At 47.7% G+C, this 20,740-nt stretch overlaps 2 protein-coding genes across 5 annotated transcripts in view; one reads left to right on the top strand and one right to left on the bottom strand.

Moving 5' to 3' along the window:
• Positions 1 to 2,999, top strand: part of CRLS1 (cardiolipin synthase 1) — a 32,000-nt gene extending 29,001 nt beyond the window's left edge. For all 3 annotated transcript variants that reach the window (XM_004061789.5, XM_063702223.1, XM_004061790.5), the window contains one exon: positions 2,017 to 2,999. In XM_004061789.5, coding sequence (XP_004061837.1) covers positions 2,017 to 2,101 — 85 coding nt within the window. In that variant the 3' untranslated portion in view covers positions 2,102 to 2,999. The remainder of the gene's footprint in view (positions 1 to 2,016) is intronic.
• LRRN4 (leucine rich repeat neuronal 4) lies at positions 528 to 19,358 on the bottom strand. 2 transcript variants are annotated; one of them, XM_004061788.4, is made up of 5 exons: positions 18,602 to 19,358; positions 16,913 to 17,572; positions 15,547 to 15,751; positions 9,496 to 9,633; positions 528 to 7,174 (listed from the first exon to the last, which is right to left on the bottom strand). In XM_004061788.4, the coding sequence occupies exons 2-5, from the start codon at positions 17,565 to 17,567 to the stop codon at positions 5,950 to 5,952; spliced, it is 2,223 nt and encodes a 740-aa protein (XP_004061836.3). In that variant the 5' UTR covers positions 17,568 to 17,572; positions 18,602 to 19,358; the 3' UTR covers positions 528 to 5,949. The 2 variants fall into 2 exon arrangements, with proteins under 2 accessions (XP_004061836.3, XP_018872873.3); XM_019017328.4 differs by lacking the exon at positions 18,602 to 19,358 and having other exon boundaries at positions 16,913 to 18,593.
• Between the last annotated feature and the right edge of the window lie 1,382 nt (positions 19,359 to 20,740).

Below are 20,740 nucleotides of genomic sequence, written 5' to 3' on the forward strand. Positions count from 1 at the left end.
TTATTATACTAATTGCTTATTTATCATCTTAAAAGTGTGTCAAATTCATGCTTTCAGAGTTCAAAATAGTCACATTGACATTGGAGTATTATATTTTGGCACAATTTTAGCTAGAATTAAAATGATCTTGCTTGGTACAGTCTGGACCAGAAAGTGGTGGCTAATCACAGTCAGTTAAGCCAGGCAGTCTTTTAAAAAATGACAACGACTCTAAACTTTTTATTTTAATTTAAAATATTTAAGTGTACATTTATCCCAGTTCATCTTATACCTTCTGATATAGGATGAAGGCTTTCTGAGTGTAGGTCCATCAGTGGGAGTTTTTTCTTTCTCGGATAAACTACATCCATAATACAACCTCTCTGATTTTCATTTTTTACTTCTTTAAGGTGATGCAAGAACTTAAAACATTTGCAAAGCAGTCTAAGAACTGTTTAGATATTTTCCCTAGTCTTTTCACAATCATCTTGTCTATTTATTTTGACAGTATTTTTTTCCCCTAGGAACCCATGAAGAGAGAGACAGTATTTTTTTTTTAATCAAGTCACCTTTATTGAGTCTTTCTAAAGCATCCAATGTAGTTTTCAGAAATAGCAATTAAAAAAAATTTTATTTTTTATTTTTGGAGACAGGGTCTTGCTCTGTCACCCAGCCTGTAGTGCAGTGGCATGATCATAGCTCACTGTAACCTTGAATTCCTGGCCTCAAGCGATCCTTCAGCTTCAGCCTCCTGAGTAGCTGGGATTACAGGCATGTGCCACCACACCTGGCTATTTTTTTTTAATTAATTAATTTATTTATTTTTGAGACAGAGTCTCGCTCTGTTGCCCAGGCTGGAGTGCAATGGCCTGATCTCAGCTCACTGCAACCTCTACCACCCGGGTTCAAGCGATTCTCCTGCCTCAGCCTCCTGAGTAGCTGGGATTACAGGTGCCCACCACCATACCTGGCCAATTTTTGTATTTTTAATAAAGGCGGGATTTCACCATGTTGGTCAGGATGGTCTCGAACTCCTGGTCTCAGTTGATCCACCCGCCTCGGCCTCTCAAAGTGCTGGGATTACAGGTGTGAGCCACCGTGCCCAGCCACTCATTTTTTGTATTATTATTTTTTGTAGAAACAGGGTCTCACTATGTTGCCCAGGCTGGTCTCAAACTCTTGGCCTCAAACAATCCTCCTGCCTCGGCCTGCCAAAGTGGTAGGATTATAGTCATGAGCCACTGCGTCCAGCTACAAATAGCAATTTTTCTAACACATATATTTCATTGGTTTATGTATGAATTTAGAATATCAAAGTGGCATGAACAGGTTCAAGATCCAACAAAAGGGAATCTTGATTCTGCCTCGCCTAATAAAAGCAGAAGTGCGTGGGTGCACTAAAAAGTAATCTAGATGTGGGCATTCAGCATGCCATGGGTGTCAGGTGATGTCATTTCAAGGAGAATCCGGTTAAGGGTAATTTGGTAAAGAAAGCTGATATTTATTTAAAATGACTCGGATATCTTTAGAATTCTCAAAAGCTGCAGGAAATAAGAGTCTGGTACCCTGAGCAGCATGGGGCAGTAGAAAGAGCATGTGGGCTTTAGAGTTCAAACCAAGTCAAGCTCAAACATAGTTCTGTGATAAGCCCTGAGCAAGTTATCCGGGTCTTCCATTTCCCCCTTCTGGAGAAGTCCTTTGGAGGATGAGTCCTTCTGGAGGATGAGTTCGTTGTAAGAATAAAATGAGAATGTAAGACACCTAGAGGATGCCCGAGTAAAAAATGACAGTTGCTAGTAGTAGTAATTTGTAGGGCTCATTATCTAGAATAATTTTGTTTGACGCTACTAATTAAAATGAAGTCTTAAAGAAAAGCAGTGTACTTAGACTCTTGTAGTTAAGAAAAATTACACCACAGAGCCCTTTTTACTTTTTAAATTCATTTTTACATTTTAAATTCATTGCATGTATTCATTATGATTCCCGTTGCTACTATTTTTTAGACTTGACAACTACATTTCTTTTCTTCCATAAAAGGTGTTTTACAGCTTTCACCACAGCTGCATCAGCTTATAGTTACTATCATTATGGCCGGAAGACTGTTCAGGTGATAAAAGACTGATGAAAGTCATCCCTCACTGTTAGTAAGGAAGCAGTATACATCAATGGGAACAGGGCCCATGGAAATGTACAGGAGTTTCCCTATTTTGGTGTTCAGCTTGAAAAAGGACTTGTCAGAACCAACCGTGTCATCAAAATTTAAGTAATGTGCATTGAAAATAAGGTTGATCATGGGAATATGCAGAATTTCCAATGTATTTTTAAATACAAATAAAATTGTAATTTAGAATTTTTAATCTTAGGTTTCTTGATTAATTTATAAGAGATCAATTATTGTCAGTCTTTTTTGTATGTTTTTTAAAAACATAGTCCAGAGCATGGGCAGAGTTGACACCTCTCTTTTAAGTGAAATTTGGATTGCTCACAAAGCACTAGGAAATGTCGTGGGGTTCAAATATATATCCTACACAACTGAGCAGTACATTTTTGTTTGATTTTTAGGTCTGTGTATACATTAACAGTTCATGTAATTAATACCTGATCATTTGGGATAATGAAAGTGAAGTTAGTTGTAGATGAAGTAAAGTTATAAAAGAGATTAAAAATGCGGTAAGTTTTTAAGATAATAATCATACAGAAGGTATGAAGTTCATTTTCGGTAGTCTTCCAACCTCTCAGGTGCCTAATAATTTATGTTTGAGGATAACAGGTAACAAAGATAGTCGAGATAGGAGAACGTGTCTATTAGTCTTTGCACCTAAAAGGCAGTGAGTTACGTTCCTGCCTTCCACTGTGTTTCTGACATAGCAATGTTTGTTTGATATTGGAACCTGGATTCATATTTTATGTAAATAATATCAAGCTGTATATTTTTCAAAGGTTTTTTAAACTTTGGAGACTCTTTCTTTTGTTAAGCAGTTAAAGGAATAAAAGAGCTGGAAAAAAAATTGTACCTTCAACTCAGGTTGTTCCATATAACAGACGTATTCTCTGCTGTTCCGTAAGTTTTCCGATTCACAAAGTCCATTCATGTACATCACTTACACTTAAATTGTAAAAATAATTAGTCTGACCATCTGACTTTAAAAGACTGTTGCTACACGTACATCATGTTTAGGAGAATGTGGGATATGGGGAAGGGGAGAAGAAGACAGTCCAGTGGTGACTAGTTGCTGCTGCTTAACCTATGGCCTATTGCTGCCCATTGTCCCTGGTTTTAATCCAAGCCTATTACGGAATACTGCAGTGAGATTATCCATTCTCAGCCTGTTGAGCTGCATTAAATTAGAATGGCAGGCTGTAAGTAAAACTCATGCCTCTTGGCCAGGCATTCTGCACCAGCGTGTCCCTCTGTGGCTTGCTGGTCCTGGTTGTTCTCAGACTGGCAGCTGAGCTGCGCTTGGCTTGGAGCATACTGAAGCCTGCAGCCAGGGACACCGCCATTGAATCAGATGGAGGGGGTTGAAAAAGCAGAGAAGGGGGCATGTGGCTGGCTATTCTTGCTCTCTGGAGAACAGCTTCATTGTTAGGAGTAGTTAGGCTGAAGGTGGACTTCCCACTGCTGAACCACCCAAGAGGCACACTGAGTGAGTCTCTGCATTAGTGACGGGTGAGCCACATAAGAATAATGTTTAAAAAAGAGAGGACTTGAAGTAGCTATGCGAAAATTCAGAACTTTGCACTTTGTTACGCTTATTTATGGTTTAGTGTTGATGCCATTTGGAGTGACCTATGGGTTGGACCCATAATCTTTTTATTATTAAGGTCTCAATCTGGCTCTGGTTAATAAACGTTTTCCACTTCATCCCTTAGGAAAATGGTCCAAGTCTCCTCAGGCTTTTGGATACTGAATTGTTATAAAACACATCAATTCTGCCAGTTTATAAAACACTGGAATTGTATTAGACATGTCTGAGTATGTACTTGTTTATAGACTCAACCATGATGAAAATTCATTTCAGTGTCTTCACAGAATAGACTTAACCTTGACAGTAAGCTTAAAGCGTTAGTGTCATTTAATTACATGTCTGAGGAATTTATACTAACTAGATTTTGGGCTTTTGCAGCGAATTTTAGTTGGGGCCTCATTCCTGAGCCCAAGTGACCCTTTCACCTCAGCTTCCCAAGTAGCTGGGATTACAGGTGCACACCAACTGTGCTTTGCAGTTTTGTGTGTGTGTGTGTGTGTGTGTGTGTGTATTTTGTTTTTTTTTACAAGCCCACAACATCATAGCTTTGCAGTTTTTAACCAGGAGCTGGTGGAGATCTTTGAAATCATTTAGGCCAATTCTTTTAGTTACATTTATGATGAAACTAGGGATCTACCTTAAAGTTTTGGGAAGCTCTTTCAAAACTTCAGACACCTAGAAATATATAGTGCAATTCAGTTTTAGTTTCTGCAGCATGGTTTGGAAACAAAAGATACATGGGATTTAAACTTGATTTGTTTTCTTCTTACAGTAGAAGTAAATGCTCTTGTGGCTTGAATCGCATCTCCCAAGAAAGATACATTCACGTTCTAACCCCCAGTACTGTACATGTGACCTTATTTGGAAATAGGGTCTTTTTAGATGCAATCAAGATAGAATTAGGTCATACTGGATTACAGTGGGCCTTAACCCAATAACTAGTTTTTTTTTGTTGAAAAAAAAAAAAAAAGGAAATGTGAACAGAGAGAGAATGCCGTGAGATGATGGAGGGATAGATTGGAATGATGTCTGCGAGCTAAGGAATACTGAGGATTGCTGCCAACCATCCGAAGCTGGGAGAGGAGATGGAACAACTCCCTCGGAGCCTCCAAGAGGAACCAACCCCACTGATGCTTTGATTTGGGATTTCCGGCCTGAACTGTAGGAAAATAAATTTCTGTTCTTTTAAGCCAGTTTTACCAGTTTGTGGTAACTTGTTACAGCAGCTGCAGGAAATTAATAAATGCCAATGTTGAAAATTAAAATCTAGAAATATGGCTCTAATTATAATTTCATAGAATCATTTTTTCCCCTGAGTTTGCATAAAAGTGAACAAGTAGAGGACAGAGTAGATGCCTCCCACATGAAGACACAGATTATTAAGGCATTGTTTGATGCAATTAGGGCAGAGAAACACTTGGGCTTCTAGCTAGAGCCTCGGGTTCTCTTTTGCTCATTTCTTCCCTCTAATTAAGAAAAAATATTTCCAAAGTTTATTATGCCTCCTAAAAAATGAATTTATAATTCATTTGTCCATTTAGTCTTAGGTGAAATGCAATAAACACTAACTTAAAAGGACAGCCTTTCCCTGTGTTTGACAAATGTTCCCAGAAAACTGGTTTTAACTGTAAAGCTGGAAGTACATTTTCTTGTCATGTCCTGAAATGGAACTAATAAACCCAGAAGGCCTTAGGAAGCAACCATTAGCTCTCCCCCTTACTCTAGTTCTCAGGAATTGGAACTGGAAATCCACTGGAATTGATTTCTTGAATAACAGAGCTCATTGTGTCTTAGTGCTTGACCATGAAGGAGCTTCCGCTGGAAAGACCTGAGGATGTGATTTCTAACATGATCAAAGAGGCTGGGTTATGCAATTTCTCTGTTTCATCCCTTCCTACTTCCATACACTATTCTACTGGATAGAGGGGCACTGACTGCTGAAAACCGCAAATGAACCAACACACAAGAAGGCCTGGCGGCAGTGGGGAGCGATCTGGCATTGACCATCAGGTTTCTGGGAACAGAGAGTTAAGTAGAAGGAAGGGAGGGCAGTTGTTCCTTGGACCCAGACACTCAGTGTGGCAAGTTCCATGTGTGCCCAAGGCATTCTGGCTTCACGGGAATTAGAAACCCTAGGAGCGGATGGGGTCGTTTTTGACTCTGTGTCTTCCTTTTTGCGCTCAGATCCAGTTCGATTAGACGCGTTATCCCAGAAGCTGGGCTAACTGACGGTCTGGAGCCCCAGCGGGTAATCATCAAAGGCCGGGTTTTTGTAGGCCACCAGGTGCGTGTCGCAGCCCTGCAGGCGTAGCGTCTGGCCCCGCCTGCAGAGACATGCGGACAGCACCACGGTGCTGGCAAGCAACAGGCCGCTGGCGGCGCACAGCCCAGAGAGCAGGAGCGCGAAGCTGGGCTTGGTGGTGAAGGCGGCGCACGGGCTCCTCCAGCCCGAAGACCGTGGCTGGCTCAAGCCCGCCCTGTTGGCCGCCAGCACGCACACGCGGTAGGTGGTGCCCGGCGACAGCCCGTACAGAGGGTGCTGCCGGGCCGTGGCGTAGATGACCCCCACCACCGACTGGTTCCCCGCCCAGCCCTCCGCAGAGTAGCGGATCTGGTACCCATGCACTACCGAGTTGGGGGCACACCAGTGGACCAGCGCCGATGTGTCCGTGGTCTCCGTCACCCCCTGCAGCCTGGGCGGGTCTGGGATGGTGTCTTCCCCGCTGAGGCCGGGGCACCGGCACCGCCACCGCCTCTGCAGCTCCGCGCACGGGGTCTGCAGGTGCTTGCAGGGATGGTAATCACAGGGGACGTCCTGGTGAGGCGTTCCCACCTCCTCCTTCCTCCCCTCCTCCTCCTCACTGTAGTCGTCCAGCAGCAGGACTGGAATCTCGCCCTCGGAAGGACTCGGGTTGGGGGCTTGGGGTGTGGCGTGTGTCCTCTGGCCGGGCTGAGGCGAGCTTATGCTGCGGTCCCACGAGGTAGGGAAGGGGCCCAGGAGCTTGCTGGCCAGTGGGGTGGAGGCAGCTGAGATATCAGGCTCAAGGACAAGCCCGGGGGCATGTTCTCCTCGGTGCTGGGTCCTGGTGGTGCTGGCAGCCCTGGGGAAAACGCTGGAGTTGCTGTGACCTGCTACAGAGTTGGTCGTGGAGGGGGCAGTCCCCTCTCGTGCATCGCTGTGGGGCCATGCAGCTATCGTGTGAGAGCCCACGTTAGGGGCCTTGGAGACACTCTGCTGGTCTCCCGCAGGCCGGGTGGCGGGGGCTGCGCTGGGCGCGACGGTGGGACCCTGTGCGTAGGTGGAGCGGTTGAAGCAAGGTGGGTGTGAAGCCTGGAGAGTGGTGCTTTTGTCGGACTGGCACACTCCGGGCAGCTGGGAGAGTGACAGGGAGGCTGAGAAGCGGCCGCTGGATCCCGCAGCTGGCGCGCACATAGTGTCTGCTGCCCTGGAGGGGAGGCCAACCAGTTAGAAGACGTCTGGCTTCAGGAACACTTCTGTGCAGAGCTTTGAATCCTCATTGCCGACGTCACCCCCTGCCAAGCCCATCAACGCGTCTCTGCCAGGCACCCCAGGGCACACACGCCGCACACACACATCACCTCATTGATTCTGGGGAAACCTTTGGAGGAAGCTCCTGTCCTCACTCCCACTGGGCAAAGAAGCAAACAGAAGTTTAGAAGGAGGAACTAATTGCCCAAGACACCATAGCTAGCAATGGCAGAGCCTACCCCAGGGCAAGCACTGAGAAGGAGTCCAGATTCTCTGAGTGTCATTTGCCATTTTGTTCTCACCTGTCTGCTTCCTGGCAAGAAAGCACTAGTAATAAAAATCATACTCAGGCCGGTGCGATGGCTCAAGCCTGTAATCTCAGCACTTTGGGAAGCTGAGGCGGGCAGATCACAAGGTCAGGAGGTCAAGACCATCCTGGCTAAGACGGTGAAACCCCCTCCCTACTAAAAATAAAAAAAATTAGCTGGGCATGGTGGCGGGTGCCTGTAATCCCAGCTACTCAGGAGGCTGAGGCAGGAGAATCACTTGAACCTGGGAGGCAGAGGTTGCAGTGAGCTGAGATTGCATCACTGCACTCCAGCCTGGGCAACAGAGGGAGACTCTGTCTCAAAAAAAAAAAAAAAAAAATACTCATACTAGCTACCATTTCTGAGTGCTTCCCATGTGCTAGGTGCTATTCTTCACACTCCAATGTGTCAACTAATTTAGTCTGCACTACTTTTGCAGTAGACTCTATTACCCCATTTTACAGATGAGAAGGTAGAGGCCAAAGTAACTCAGGTGAAATAACTCAGCTCAAATCAACAGTAGTAAGTAGGCCAGGTACAGTGGCTCATGCCTGGAGTCCCAGCACTTTGGGAGGCCCAGGTAGGAGGATCACTTGAGGCCAGGAGTTGGAGACCAGCCTGGTCAACATAGTGAGACCTCGTCTCTACCAAAACAAACAAAAACTTAGCCAGGTATGGTGGCACATGGCTGTGGTCCCAGCTACTTGGGAGGATGAGGCGGGAGGATGAGGCAGGAGAATTGCTTGAGCCCAGGAGTCTGAGGCTGCAGTGAGCCATGATCATGCCACTGCACTCCAGCTTGGATGACAGAGCAAGACCCTGTCTCTAAAATAAATTAATAAAATGGTAGTAAGTAGGATGAAGCGGGACTCTCTGGCTCCAGAGCCTGTACTCTCAGCTTCATCATTAATACTGTGATGAGACCCTTGACTGCAAAGGGCCCAGGTGCTTCTCTTTGGAGGGAATGTGGGGTTGGGGGGCAGACTGAGCCCCACTTCACAGCTGGGCTTGGATGGGAGATGAGAAAAGAATCTTGGCCGGGCATGGTGGTTCATGCCTGTAATCCCAACTCTTTGGGAGGCCCAGATGGGAGGATCACTTGAGTCCAGGAGTTTGAGACCAGCCTGGGTAACATGATGAGACTCCATCTCTACAAAAAGATTAAAAAAAAATTAGCCGGGTGTGGTGGCTTGCACCTCTGGTCCCAGCTCCTCTAGAAGCTGAGGTAGGATGATCGCTGAGCCCAGGAGGTTGAGGCTATAATGAGACATGATTGCACCACTGCACTCCAGCCTGGGCAACAGAGAAAGACCGTGTCTCCAAACAAATAAACAGAAAGAATCCTGCAGAATGGTGGTGAGGGGGGGTTGCCTCCCAAGGTATAGTGTTTACTTGGTGGAACTGGTTTCAAAGTGCTCAGGACTGGGGGTGTTCCCAGCCCCCCAGCTCCCACTGTCTCCTGGTGGCCAGCCTAAATGTGGCTCCTCACTGCAAAAACAGCTCTTTCTAGCCAATAGTCTTCATAGGAATTTCCCAGGAGAGCTCTGTAAGCCCACGGGCCTAGGACTGGATAACCCGGGAGCAGGAGGCCAGGCTCCATCTTGAAGATTCAGTAGAACCCAGTGGTTAAGCCAGACTACACTTCCCAGCCTCCCTTGCAGGTAGGTGTGGCTCCTGGCTAATGAATGTGAGTGGAAGTGAGGAGTAACACCTCCCAGCCTGGCTCACTAAACACCTCCCAGCCTGGCTCCCAGGTCTGCTCCTCCATGCTCTTTGCCCCTTCTGGCTGGCTGGAATGGAGGCAGCTTCCACCACCTGGATCCCTGAGTATGACTACATGGGGAAGGCTGCCCAGCCCAACATGGCTAAAGTGCCAAGCATGGTCACATGAGCAAGACGTAAGCTGGAGAACTTCAGCTCCTGAAGGCTGACCCTCTGCCCTCAGCCATCTGCTTTGTAAATGTGTTACCTGCTTAGGACAGTTCTCTTTGCATCCGTGAGGAGCCAAGACAAGTCACAACTGCAAGTGAGGGGGTTGCCAAAGAGGTTGATCGATAGGACCTGGGAGGAATCCAGGGTCCAAGGAGGGAAGGAACTCAAGTTGCAGCTGAAATACAAACAAAAAAATTAATTCAGTCAGGTTTTTACAATTGTATCAAAGATATTCCCAGAGAGGCATGGTGTCAGAACCATGCCCATGGTATCAGAAGCATTCTGATAGGGGTTGGAGAATACTGCTTTGGGCAAAACTCTTAATGACCTCGAACTTCATTTTTTGTCCTCTGTTGTAAAATGGAGATACCAACCTAACAGGAAATATTATGCTTCATATCAACTGGGGACAATATCCCCATGACTGATCGTTGTATCAAAAAGAATGTGTGTTGGCTGGGCACGGTGGCTCACACCTGTAATCCCAGCACTTTGGGAGGCCAAGGCAGGTGGATTATTTGAGGTTAGGAGTTTGAGACCAGCCTGGCCAACATGGTGAAACTCTGTCTGTACTAAAAATACAAAAATTAGCCGGGCGGTAGTGGTGCACCTGTAATCTCAGTTACTCTGGAGGCTGAGGCAGGAGAATCACTTGATACTGGGAGGCAGAGTTTGCGGTGAGCCAAGAGCACACCACTACCCTCCAGGATAGGCAAGAGAGTGAGACCCTGTCTCAAAAAATAAAACAAAACAAAACAAACAACAACAACAAAAACGCAAAAAAACAAAAAGAATGCATGATGATAAAAGTGTTTGTAAATGCAAATCTCTACATACAAATAGATATTGTTATTATGGACCAGTGTTATTGCACTGCGGCTGGTGACACTCAACGCCAGTCCTTTGGAAGATGCCTCATTTAAGTGCATCAGTGAACTCTTGCTAAGTAGAGAGTATCCTCCAAACTTAGTAACTTAAAACAATAAATATTTATTCCTTTGCATGATTCTGTGGGTTGGCTCAGTGGTTCTTGTGGTCTGGATTAGCTCAGCTGGGGCCAGATGATCTGGGATGGCCTCATGTGTAAGGCTCAACTGGGTGTGCTGGGACTTCTCTCCATGTGTCTGTCATCACCCAGGAGGCTAGCCTGGGCTTATTCACATGGTAGTGGAGGGATCCCCAATAGCAGGAGAGGGCAGGCCCCAGTGCTCAGTTGCTTTCTAGTTTCTGCTTACATCACATTTGCTAATATCCCACTGGCCCCAAGCAAATCGCAAGGCCAAGCCCAGCTTCAAGACGTAGAGCAATAGACTCCTTGAAATATGGGGCCTGGTTTAATGGCTCATGCCTGTAATCCTAGCCCTTTGGGAGGCCAAGGTGGGAGGATCATTTGAGGCCAGGAGTTTCAGACTAGCCTGGGCAACATAGGAAGACCCTGTCTCTACAAAAAAAATTTAACAATTGGCCAAGCATGGTGGAGTACACCTGTGGTCCCAGCTACTTGGGAGGCTGAGATGGGAGGATCGCTTGAGTTAGAGTTTACAGTGAGCCATGATTGTGCCACTGCACTCCAACCTGGGGAGCAGAACTAGGCCTTGACTCTAAACAATTTAAATTAAAAAATATATATAGGAGGAGCTGCAATCATGTTGCAAAGAGTTGTGCCTACAGGGTGGGGGGAATTACTGAGGCCATTTTTGCATAGAGTCTACCACACCTAGCAATGGCAGATCTGCTCCTGGCTCCCTTCTCTTTCTCACCCAGAGTCTCACAGAGTGTTTGGCCTTGACTTTCTCGACTCCCTGAGTCTCCTGGACCTCCCAGATTTTGCCTCATTTGCATGTACTCAGTGGTAATTCATCATGGGCAATGGGAGCTGCATTTTACATTCAAGTCTCTTCTGACCAAAGGCTGGCTTTCCTCAGTCTGCCAGGGAACCTGCCCTTTACTACTCTGGAGAAGATGCTGTTGTTCTGGGAAAGGAAGGACATGTCACCCAGATCTGCTCTATCACTTCTGGCCAGTGGGAAAGTGACAGTCACCCCTGGGACACCAGATTTATGTATGTGCCATTTATATTAAAACTTAAGCCATATGTGCATATACAAGTGTATATATGTATATATGCGTGTATGCTTGTTTTTGCAGATTTTACATAGCTAGAATGGAAATGTTAGAATGAGAGTTCAATCAGTATTTTTGTGTGTGTGTGGAAAGGAAATGCTTTTCTTTTTCCCTGAAGTGGGAAAGGAAGAGGATTACATTTTTTTTTCTTTGAGTAACACCGCTGAGTCCTTTACTTACATTGTCTCATTAACATCACTATGACAACTTAGTGAGGTAGACAGCATGTTACATGTTCTACATGTAAAGAAAATTATTCTTAGGGGAAAAGGTACAATTCGCTTTGGTGGTTCTTTCTGCCACCCAGTGCCACCTACACGAGATAAAGTCCCACATGCTGAGGAAGGAGAGAGCCTGGCTGGTTCCTGATGCGTGTCACATTTGGGTATTCTGTACTTCTGATAGGGCCCTAGTGTGGAAGAAGTCTCCATTTGCTCTCCTAAATAATTTCTATTGGAGAAGTGTTAATAGAAATTGCATATACTTCCATGTCACTTTCCAGTAGTTCCATGTCATTTACAATAATTAAAATGAGGAAAGTTCTTAGACTTACTGGTAGATTTTGTCACTTAAGGTGTTAAAGAAGCAGACACACATACACACTCACACACACACACACACACACACACACACACACACAGACACACACCACTCTTCTGGTAAGAGTGGACCATGGCTGGGAGCGGTGGCTCACACCTGTAATCCCAGCACTTTGGGAAGCCGAGGCAGGCAGATCACGAGGTTGGGAGATAGAGACCATTCTGGCCAACATGATGAAACCCCGTCTCTACTAAAAATACAAAAAAAAAAAAAATAGCTGGGTGTGGTGGCGCGTACCTGTAGTCCCAACTACTCGGGAGGCTGAGGCAGGAGAGTCACTTGAACCTGGGAGGTGAAGATTGCAGTGAGCTGAGATAGCGCCTCTGCACTCCATCCTGGTGGCAGAGCAAGACTCCATCTCAAAAAAAAAAAAAAAAAAAAAAAGAGTGGACCCACAGGCGTCACGAGACTGTCAAAAGGGCCCATAATATAAATGAAAATAAGACCTCCCTGGTCTAAAATGGGGCCTGTGAAGATGGAAACATCTATCAGAAGGCAGTAAGGAAGATGGGAGACGAAGAGGACTTGATCTAGAGTTGCCCTAAAGGGTCAAAGGGAAGGGGGCTGGCACAGGAGCTGTTGGGGATGGAAATGAAACGAGTCCTGGGGACTTGACTCCTGCAATGACTCTTCCACCCCTTTCACCTGGCTCCCTTGGGAATGAATGCCGCTGATGTCCCACATTTTGCCAAATCCCGTGGTCACCCCATTCTCAGCTGACTAGGGCTCCTGATGGTTTTGCCAACCACTCCCTCCCTCCTTAAGCACTCTCTTCTCTTGACCTCCAGGACATCACATTCTCCTGGTTTTTCTGCTACTCCACTGGTCATACCTTCTTGATCTCCTTTCCTGGTTCTTCTTCATCCCGATGTTAAAAGTTGGGGTTCTTCAAGGCTCAGTTCTGGGCCCTCATCTCTCTGTACTGTCTCTCTGGTGATCTCATGAATTTCTTTGGCTTCAAATATCATCTTTATACTCCCAGATTTATACCTCTGGCTCAGACTCTCCTCCTCCAAGCTTCAGTCTGATGCAGCGTTGTGTTTAAGGTATCAGATGTGGAGCCAAACTGCCTGGGCTCAAATTCTGAATCTGCTATTTACTAGCTATGTGAACTGGGGAAAGGTATTTAACATCTCTGTGTCTCAGTTTTCTCATCTGTGAAATGGGAATAATGACTGAATCCTCCCTATCTGGATTGCTGCAAGAGTAAATACTTCAATATATGCTTAGAACTATGCCTGGCACAGTACAAGAGGTTCGTGTTATTATTACTGAACATTTCCCCTGGATGCCTCATAGATCTTTACTATCCAGCAGGCAATTAGATACGTGATTCTGGGGCTCATCAGAAGGCCTTGGCTGGAGATACTCAACTAAGCATCCTCAGCACAGAGATGGAGGAGGACGCATTAGGCTTTAGGGAAGGGGATGGTGCTGGAGTAGTGCATAGGGTGACAAATGACCTGCAAGAAAGTTATAGGTGGAAATAGGCAAGGACATTAAGAAGGCCTAGCCAGGAAGGCTGGAGAAGCACCCGGGAAACATCTGGGGGCCAAAGAGACAGAGAACGTCAAGAGGGAGGAAATAAACAATAGGCTCCACAGACGTAAGTGTCCACTGACTTGGCAGCTGATGTGGGTGGTCAGATTGCAGTGAATTGACAAGTAGAGGGATGAGAGGAAGTGGTCATCACTTCTCAACCTGGGACGCTTGCTCTTCTTGGGCCTGGATGGCCTTTCTCTTCTGACATTCACCTGGTGAGCTTGGACTTGCCTTTTGAGATATGGACCAATTATGCTGTTCCTGAAGAAGCCTCTCTGATCCAGTCTGATGGATCATTACCCCCACCTGTCTTATAACACAGCACATGGCGTGTGTCTCTGCTATGGATCACGATGTGTTATGATAAATGGCAGATATCTGCTACCTATACTGAACTGTGAGCTCCCTGAAAGCAGTGGCCATGTTGTCAATGTCACCATCACCAAAGTCATCATGACCATCAATATCATTATCTTTATTAATATCACCACCACTATCACATCACCACTGCCACTGTCAGTGTTCTCACCACCACTATTTTTTTGTTTTGTTTTGATTTTGAGACAGAGTTTCATTCTTGTTGCCCAGGCTGGAGTGCAATGGCGCAATCTCAGCTCACTGCAACCTCCACTTCCCAGGATCAAGCAATTCTCCTGCCTCAGCTTCCCAAGTAGCTGGGACTACAGGCACATGCCACCATGCCCAGCTAATTTTGTATTTCTTTTAGTAGAGATGGGGTTTCACCATGTTGGCCAGGCTGGTCTTGAACTCCTGACCTCAGGTGATCCACCCACCTCGGCCTCCCAAAGTGCTGGGATTACAGGCATGAGCCATCATGCCTGGCCTCACCACCACTATTATATCATACAATCATCACTATCCTCAGCATTATAACTAGCACCAACACCCTTCATCATCACCATCACCATCACTGACATCAATCAGGATCAACACCATCACCATCACTGTCATCAGCATCAGCATCTCCATTATAACCACCACCATCATCTTCACTAATTTTAGAGGACAAATACCATATGCCAGGCACTGAGCTAAGTGCTCTACATAAACCATATACTTTTTTTCTCATGAAAAGCCCCAAAGCAAACTTTTATTGTCATAGCTCTATTTTACAGATAAAGAAACTACTTGATATTTGTATCCTGGCACTTTAGACAGTTCTTGGGTTTTTATCGAGCTCAAAGGAGTCTGAGCCAGAGATACAAAGCATTTCTCCTCACAACATCGTGTGCTCAATAGCTATTTATTGAATAAAGGACAGAATGAGTGAATGGTTCTGCCTTTGCTTTGAAAAGTTGTTCATCCTTTTAGAAGAATAATTTCATCTTTAGTGACTGCATTGTGTAAAAGAGGACTAACAGGGCCTGCCTACAGACTTCCAAGGGATTTTCTAACAATATCAATACTTTCATCCCTAGACGCACTCAAATTCTGGAAGGGACTGAACTTGCATGACATGTGGGGAAGAAAGCAGATCCAGACAGAGAGGAGACCTGAGGTCCTCCTCACCTCTTCCCACTGTAAATTTCTAAGTCTGGGCTTAAAATAAACTTTAAAGGCATAGGAGTTTGGCGTTCTAATGCTACTCTGAACCGGACTGAGTTGCAAGGCTAGATGGCTGGGTGGACTATCTGGGACCTACCCAAGATATCACCCAAAGGGTGGGGGAAAACAAAGCCCCAGAGAGGATTTGGAAGAGTAGTGGGAGAAAAATCAAGGTCTGGTTTGTTCTATAAAATTCAACATAGCGTAATGGGCAAAAATCAGTCATGTGATGAAGATGTGCCTCAGAAGCACTTACTTCTGGAACAGAAGGACCTGTAGATGTGGAGTATCTTGAAAGATGTGTGTGGCGACAGAAGCAAGTGCTGGGGAGTCCTGACAGTCCAGCTGCTGCAGGTTGGGGGTCATCTTGAAAATGTCCCCCTCCAGGGTCGTCAGCTGAGGCATCTTCCTCAGGTAGAGGGATGTGAGCTTCGGCAGGTCTCTGATCCACCCTGACTCAACTGAAACACAGAAAGGAAACTGCCAACTACTCCAGAACGCACAAACCCAGGAGGCCAGCACGGCATGAAGGAAAGAACGAGAGTGGCAAGGTGAATGGTGAAGGTCATCGCTGAGCACGGGCACAGTTAGCAGCTCTGGGAATCTCAGAATTGTGGTCATTTCAGCTGGAAGGGTGCTCAGGGACAAGCAGTCCTTCCTTTCTTCCAATCTGAGTCGGCCAAGGCCAGAGAGGGGATTGATTGGCCCAAGGCTACATAGCTGGAAAGCGGCAGAGACAAGGCTTGAACCCAGGACACTGTCTCCAAGTCTGTTGCTGCGCCACCTTCTCATTAAAGTCCACACAGAAAATAACCAGACTTTGCTCTGATGTCTGTCAAGTGTGGGGAACTTCTGCGGAACGTAATTAAGGAGGCGAGGGCCCCCAGAAACCTAATTTTGTGGCTCTCCTAATACATGGAGAACGTGCCCCTTCCCCTCGGTATTCCCCATTCTAGCTGTTTTTTCTCTTTGTCTTTGATGAAACAGGTGGTTGTAGACACGTGAAGTGTTTTTTAAAAAATAGTAAAACCGACCTTGTGAATCAAAGAACACCAAGAACAGGAGACCGGTTATCCTCACCACTCTCCTGTGGCCTGAGTGATTAAACATTCACAGAAACAATTTTGCCCAACCAGGTAGAAAAATCAGTGAATTCATCCTGGAAGCCTCAGTCACTTCAGCTAACTGCGTGTTTGCGGCTCAGTTTTTCCATTCATCAGCCCCAAAGCATGCACTCACTTCCCCATTCCACAAGCACTTATCCAGCCATGCTGGGAAGCACAACAGAGTGGTTAAAGTTTTGGGCTCTGGACCCAGAATGCCTGGGTTCAGATTTGCTTAATGTGTGACCAAGTTTCGCTTTTCTGTGCTAGGGTTCCCTCATATGTAAAAAGGAGATGGTAACAGTTCCTATCTCTTAGGATTCAAGAAAGTGACTCCTGTGTGGCGCTTCAAACTGGGCCCGCTTGCTCGAAAAATGTAGCTGGTGTCTTTTTGAACCCTCCTACGAGCTGGGCACCCGGGTCACCCCTCGAGGAAGAACGCAGCCCTGCCCCCCGGAGCGCACGCGCAGCCTGGCTCTGCGCTCAGGCCGGCTGAAAACGCGGGGCGCCCGGACTCACCCCGTTCAAGGAACGTGCCGCTGAGATCCAGGACTTCGAGCGTGACCAGGGGCGCGCCATCCTCTCCAGCGAACGCCGCCTCGGCGATGCCCCCCTGGGCTCCGCGACCCAGCGCGGTGCAGGAGAGGTTGAGGAGCTGCAGCGCGGGGAAGCAGGCGAAGGCCCGGGGCTGCAGCGCCTGCAGCGGATTCCCGGCGAGCGCCAGGGCGCGGAGGCTGCTCAGCACGGGCCCGGCGCACGGCGGCAGAGAGGCCAGCTGGTTGTAGCTGAGGTCCAGGGTGTGCAGCCCCGCCGGCCCACCCGGGCCCCAGCGCAGCGCGGCGATGCGGTTGTGGCGCAGGGTCAGCACCTGCAGCTGCTCCAGGTGGCCGAGCTCGGAAGTGCTCAGGGCGCGCAGCAGGTTGTGGCTGGCGTCGAGGCTGCGCAGTGTGCGCGGTAGGCAGCCGGGCAGGCGCTCCAGGTTGCGGTTCGCCAGGGTCAAGGCCGTCGCATCCGCGGCGGGCAGCCCCTCGCAGGGCGAGTCGGTGGCGTTGCTGCCACTGCTCCCCCAGGGGCCCTGCTGAGTGACCCGGAAGAGCGGGACCTTCTCCTGGGGAGGGTCTGCCCAGCTGGGGCGCAGCACCGTCAGCAGCAGCAGCAGTAGGGTTTGCCGCATGGCGTCTGGGGAGAGAACAGCAGGACGCCCATCAAATCCACAGGAACCCCCGCACAAAGAGTCAGATGCGCGTCCCAACCCCACCTCCAGGGCTCTGAGGAGGAGCACAGGCGCTGGATGTTCCCTGCAGGGCGGGGAGACGTTCCCAGAGTCGCCTAGTGTGCAGTGACCTCTCCCCTGTCTGCTTTTGCCCTGTCGTCTCCCCTAGGAGCACTGTGATACCCCCTGCTCTTCCTCCCCTCAAGGATGCCTTTTCCTCTTCTCGTGAGAGGGAGGCCTTCTTCATCTGTCCAATCTGGGCCTGAATCTCTCAATAACTCCCTCCGTTTATGTACCCCCATCCTGTGAGCTTCTACAGGAAAGGGATGTCCCCTTTATTGCTGCAAACTCTCCCCAGGTAAACAGTCACTGCTCCATAAACGTGAATGCCCTCAGTTAGGAAGCTAGAAACATGAGGAAGATTTTGTCCGTTCAACAACTCTCAGTTACCCCGCTTTTCCCCATTAGAACTGCCCAGCCGCAGGGGAATCCTAGTTTGCCTAAAATAAGTCTTGGAGTCAGTTTCTTGGGAGCATGCTCAGGGTTGCCTTCAGCAGAAGAACAAAGCCCTGTGAACCCTGGAGTCAAACATTTGCTGGTCCCATGTGGGTTCCAACAAAAGCCAGAGCCCCCAGTATTAGCCCTGCCCAAGAGGGATGGCTGAGAGCTGCTAGTTGTGGAATTTCTGGACTACCTAGGGTTGCACAGGTCAGCTAGGAGATCAAGCAAAGGAAGATCCGGCAGCCATGGGCTAGCTTGGGAGTGGCAAAGATACCGTTAACCAGGCCCTGGCCATGAGGTCACTGCTCCATATCCCTCATCACTGCAGATGTGTATTCCTGCCCCAGCTCTCTGTGCTGACCAGTAGATCTCTGAGTCACCACCCAGGCTCCAGGAGAAGGGTCTCTCTATTACTAGCTGGGGATGAAGGCAGTGAGAAAGATCCTGGAACCTGAAGCCAGGAGCGTGTGCACCCAGCAGTGTGTCATGCTTACCTGGAAGTGGTCCTTTTGGAGTGTGGCTCCTCTGGATGCACCTCTGAAGTTCTCAGTTTTGTTTTATAGATTCTAGGGACCACTGATTTGGACAGCAACTCAGCTACGAACTCCAGAGGGAGGCCTGTCTCCCAGCTGCCTCTCTCCCACAACCCCCATCCACTGAGAGGGCCTGAGATACTCCAGTCTTTCCCATTGCTCCTCCTTTCCCATCAAGACGCTGTTGTCTTTAGCCAACACCCTCATTGCTCAGCTCCCTCCTCTCCCGCTAGGGCCTGCCCCTGGCCCTTTCCAGGCCTGGCACCTCCTCCTAGCCCTCCCCATCTTTACCTCTCGGAACTCTACCTTTCCCAGGCTGGAGAAATGAAAGGAGTAGCGGTGAGGGCTAGTGGAGTGCAGTGAGGCAGAGCAGCGCTGTCACCTCTTAGGAATTTGATCCTTCCTGCCAGGTGGCTCCCATTTTCTGGGATGGCTGGAAGCCAATTCTCCCAAAGGAGGGAAGGCATCTGAGTCTAGAGGAAGCTTGCAGGGATTTCCAGGAAAAAGTGGCAGGAGAGAGGATCCTCAGAAGGGTCTGGGGCAGAGCAGGCTCAAACCAGACCCAAGAGGCCCCGAGGAGAGCTTGTTTGGTGGCTCTGGGACCCCGCTCAGTGACAGTGTGGACGTTTGTCTCTCGTAAGGAGTGAGAATAAACAGAGGACAGAAATGCAGAAAGAACATTCCCGCTGCATGCCTGGGAGGATGGGTCCTGATTACCAGCCCCAGGTCTCCCGAAGATGTGATGCTTAAGTGAGCTTTGTTTAGAGACCTTTTTTTTTTTTTTTTTAGTTTTTAAATAAAAATATTCATTTTTATTTTACACCTATTGATATGGTTTGGCTGTGTCTCCGCCAAAATCTCAACTTGAATTGTATCTCCCAGAATTCCTGTGTGTTGTGGGAGGGACCCAGAGGAAGGCAATTGAATCATGGGGGCCAGTCTTTCCCATGCTGTTCTCCTGATAGTGAATAAGTCTCACAAGATCTGATGAGTTTATCAGGGGTTTCCGCTTTTGCTTCTTCCTCATTGTCTTTCGCTGCCGCCATGTAAGAAGAGTCTTTTTCTCCCGTCATGATTCTGAGGGCTCCCCAACTACATAGAACTGTAAGTCCAATTAAACCTCTTTTTCTTCCCAGTTTCAGGTGTGTCTTTGTCAGCAGCATGAAAAGAGACTAACACACCTATATATAATAAATGTTCACTTCTTATACTCTATGTTGTAGTCATAATGAAAGGAAATACTAAATAACAGAATGTTTAGAAGTGATTATCTCTAGATGGTGGGATGATGGGATTTAGGTGGCTTTATTTTCTTTTTTTTTTTTTTGTTTAGAGCAGACAGCACCTCTCTCCCCCAGAGTCCCAAGGCAGAGCTCGGTCATTTCCTCTGAGGGCCTTTGATCTGCATCCTCCCCCAATCCCGCCTAGCCCCATCTGAGAGTTCATCAGGGTTAATGAGCCACAGCTTTGCGTGACAGACACTGAGACCAGAACTTTCCTCCTGTCAGTCCTTATCTGGACAGCCCTGAGGAACTCCAGGATACCTCAGAAACTGGCCTATTAGGGTTGATTGGTTAATTGGAAATTCCCGAGGATCTCCATTGAGGCCTTCTTCACCCACAGCCTGAAGATCTTTCCAGTCTCAGTGCCAGCTAGGACCCTGCTGCTCACAAGCATTGCTCCTCTGCCCGAGCGGGGCAGGGAGAGGCCGCTCTGTGCTCCCCAGCCTGGGGCTCATGCAGTCACCTCCCAGGGAGCCCGGGCCCAGGCCCCAGAGGTATAAACACATGCCATGGAGACATAGGAGGCCAGGTGGGAAGAAGTCAGAGAGAGGTGGGGTCAGCACGCAGACCAGTGGGCAGCCTGCTTCCTCTTTGCCTTTGCACGGAGAGCTCCACGCCCAAGAATTAAAACATTAAGCCAGGCATGGTGGCTTATGCCTGTAATCCCAGCATGTTGGGAGGCTGAGGCAGGAAGGCAGGAGTTCAAGACAGGCCTGGGCGACATAGCAAGACCTCGTCTCTATCAAACAAACAAACAAAAAGAATTAGAACATCATGTTTCCCTCAGAGTTAAACCAGCCAGGTCCACCCATGTAAG

This window comes from Gorilla gorilla, chromosome 21 (assembly GCF_029281585.2).
Source record: "Gorilla gorilla gorilla isolate KB3781 chromosome 21, NHGRI_mGorGor1-v2.1_pri, whole genome shotgun sequence".
NCBI classification, from domain to species: domain Eukaryota; kingdom Metazoa; phylum Chordata; class Mammalia; order Primates; family Hominidae; genus Gorilla; species Gorilla gorilla.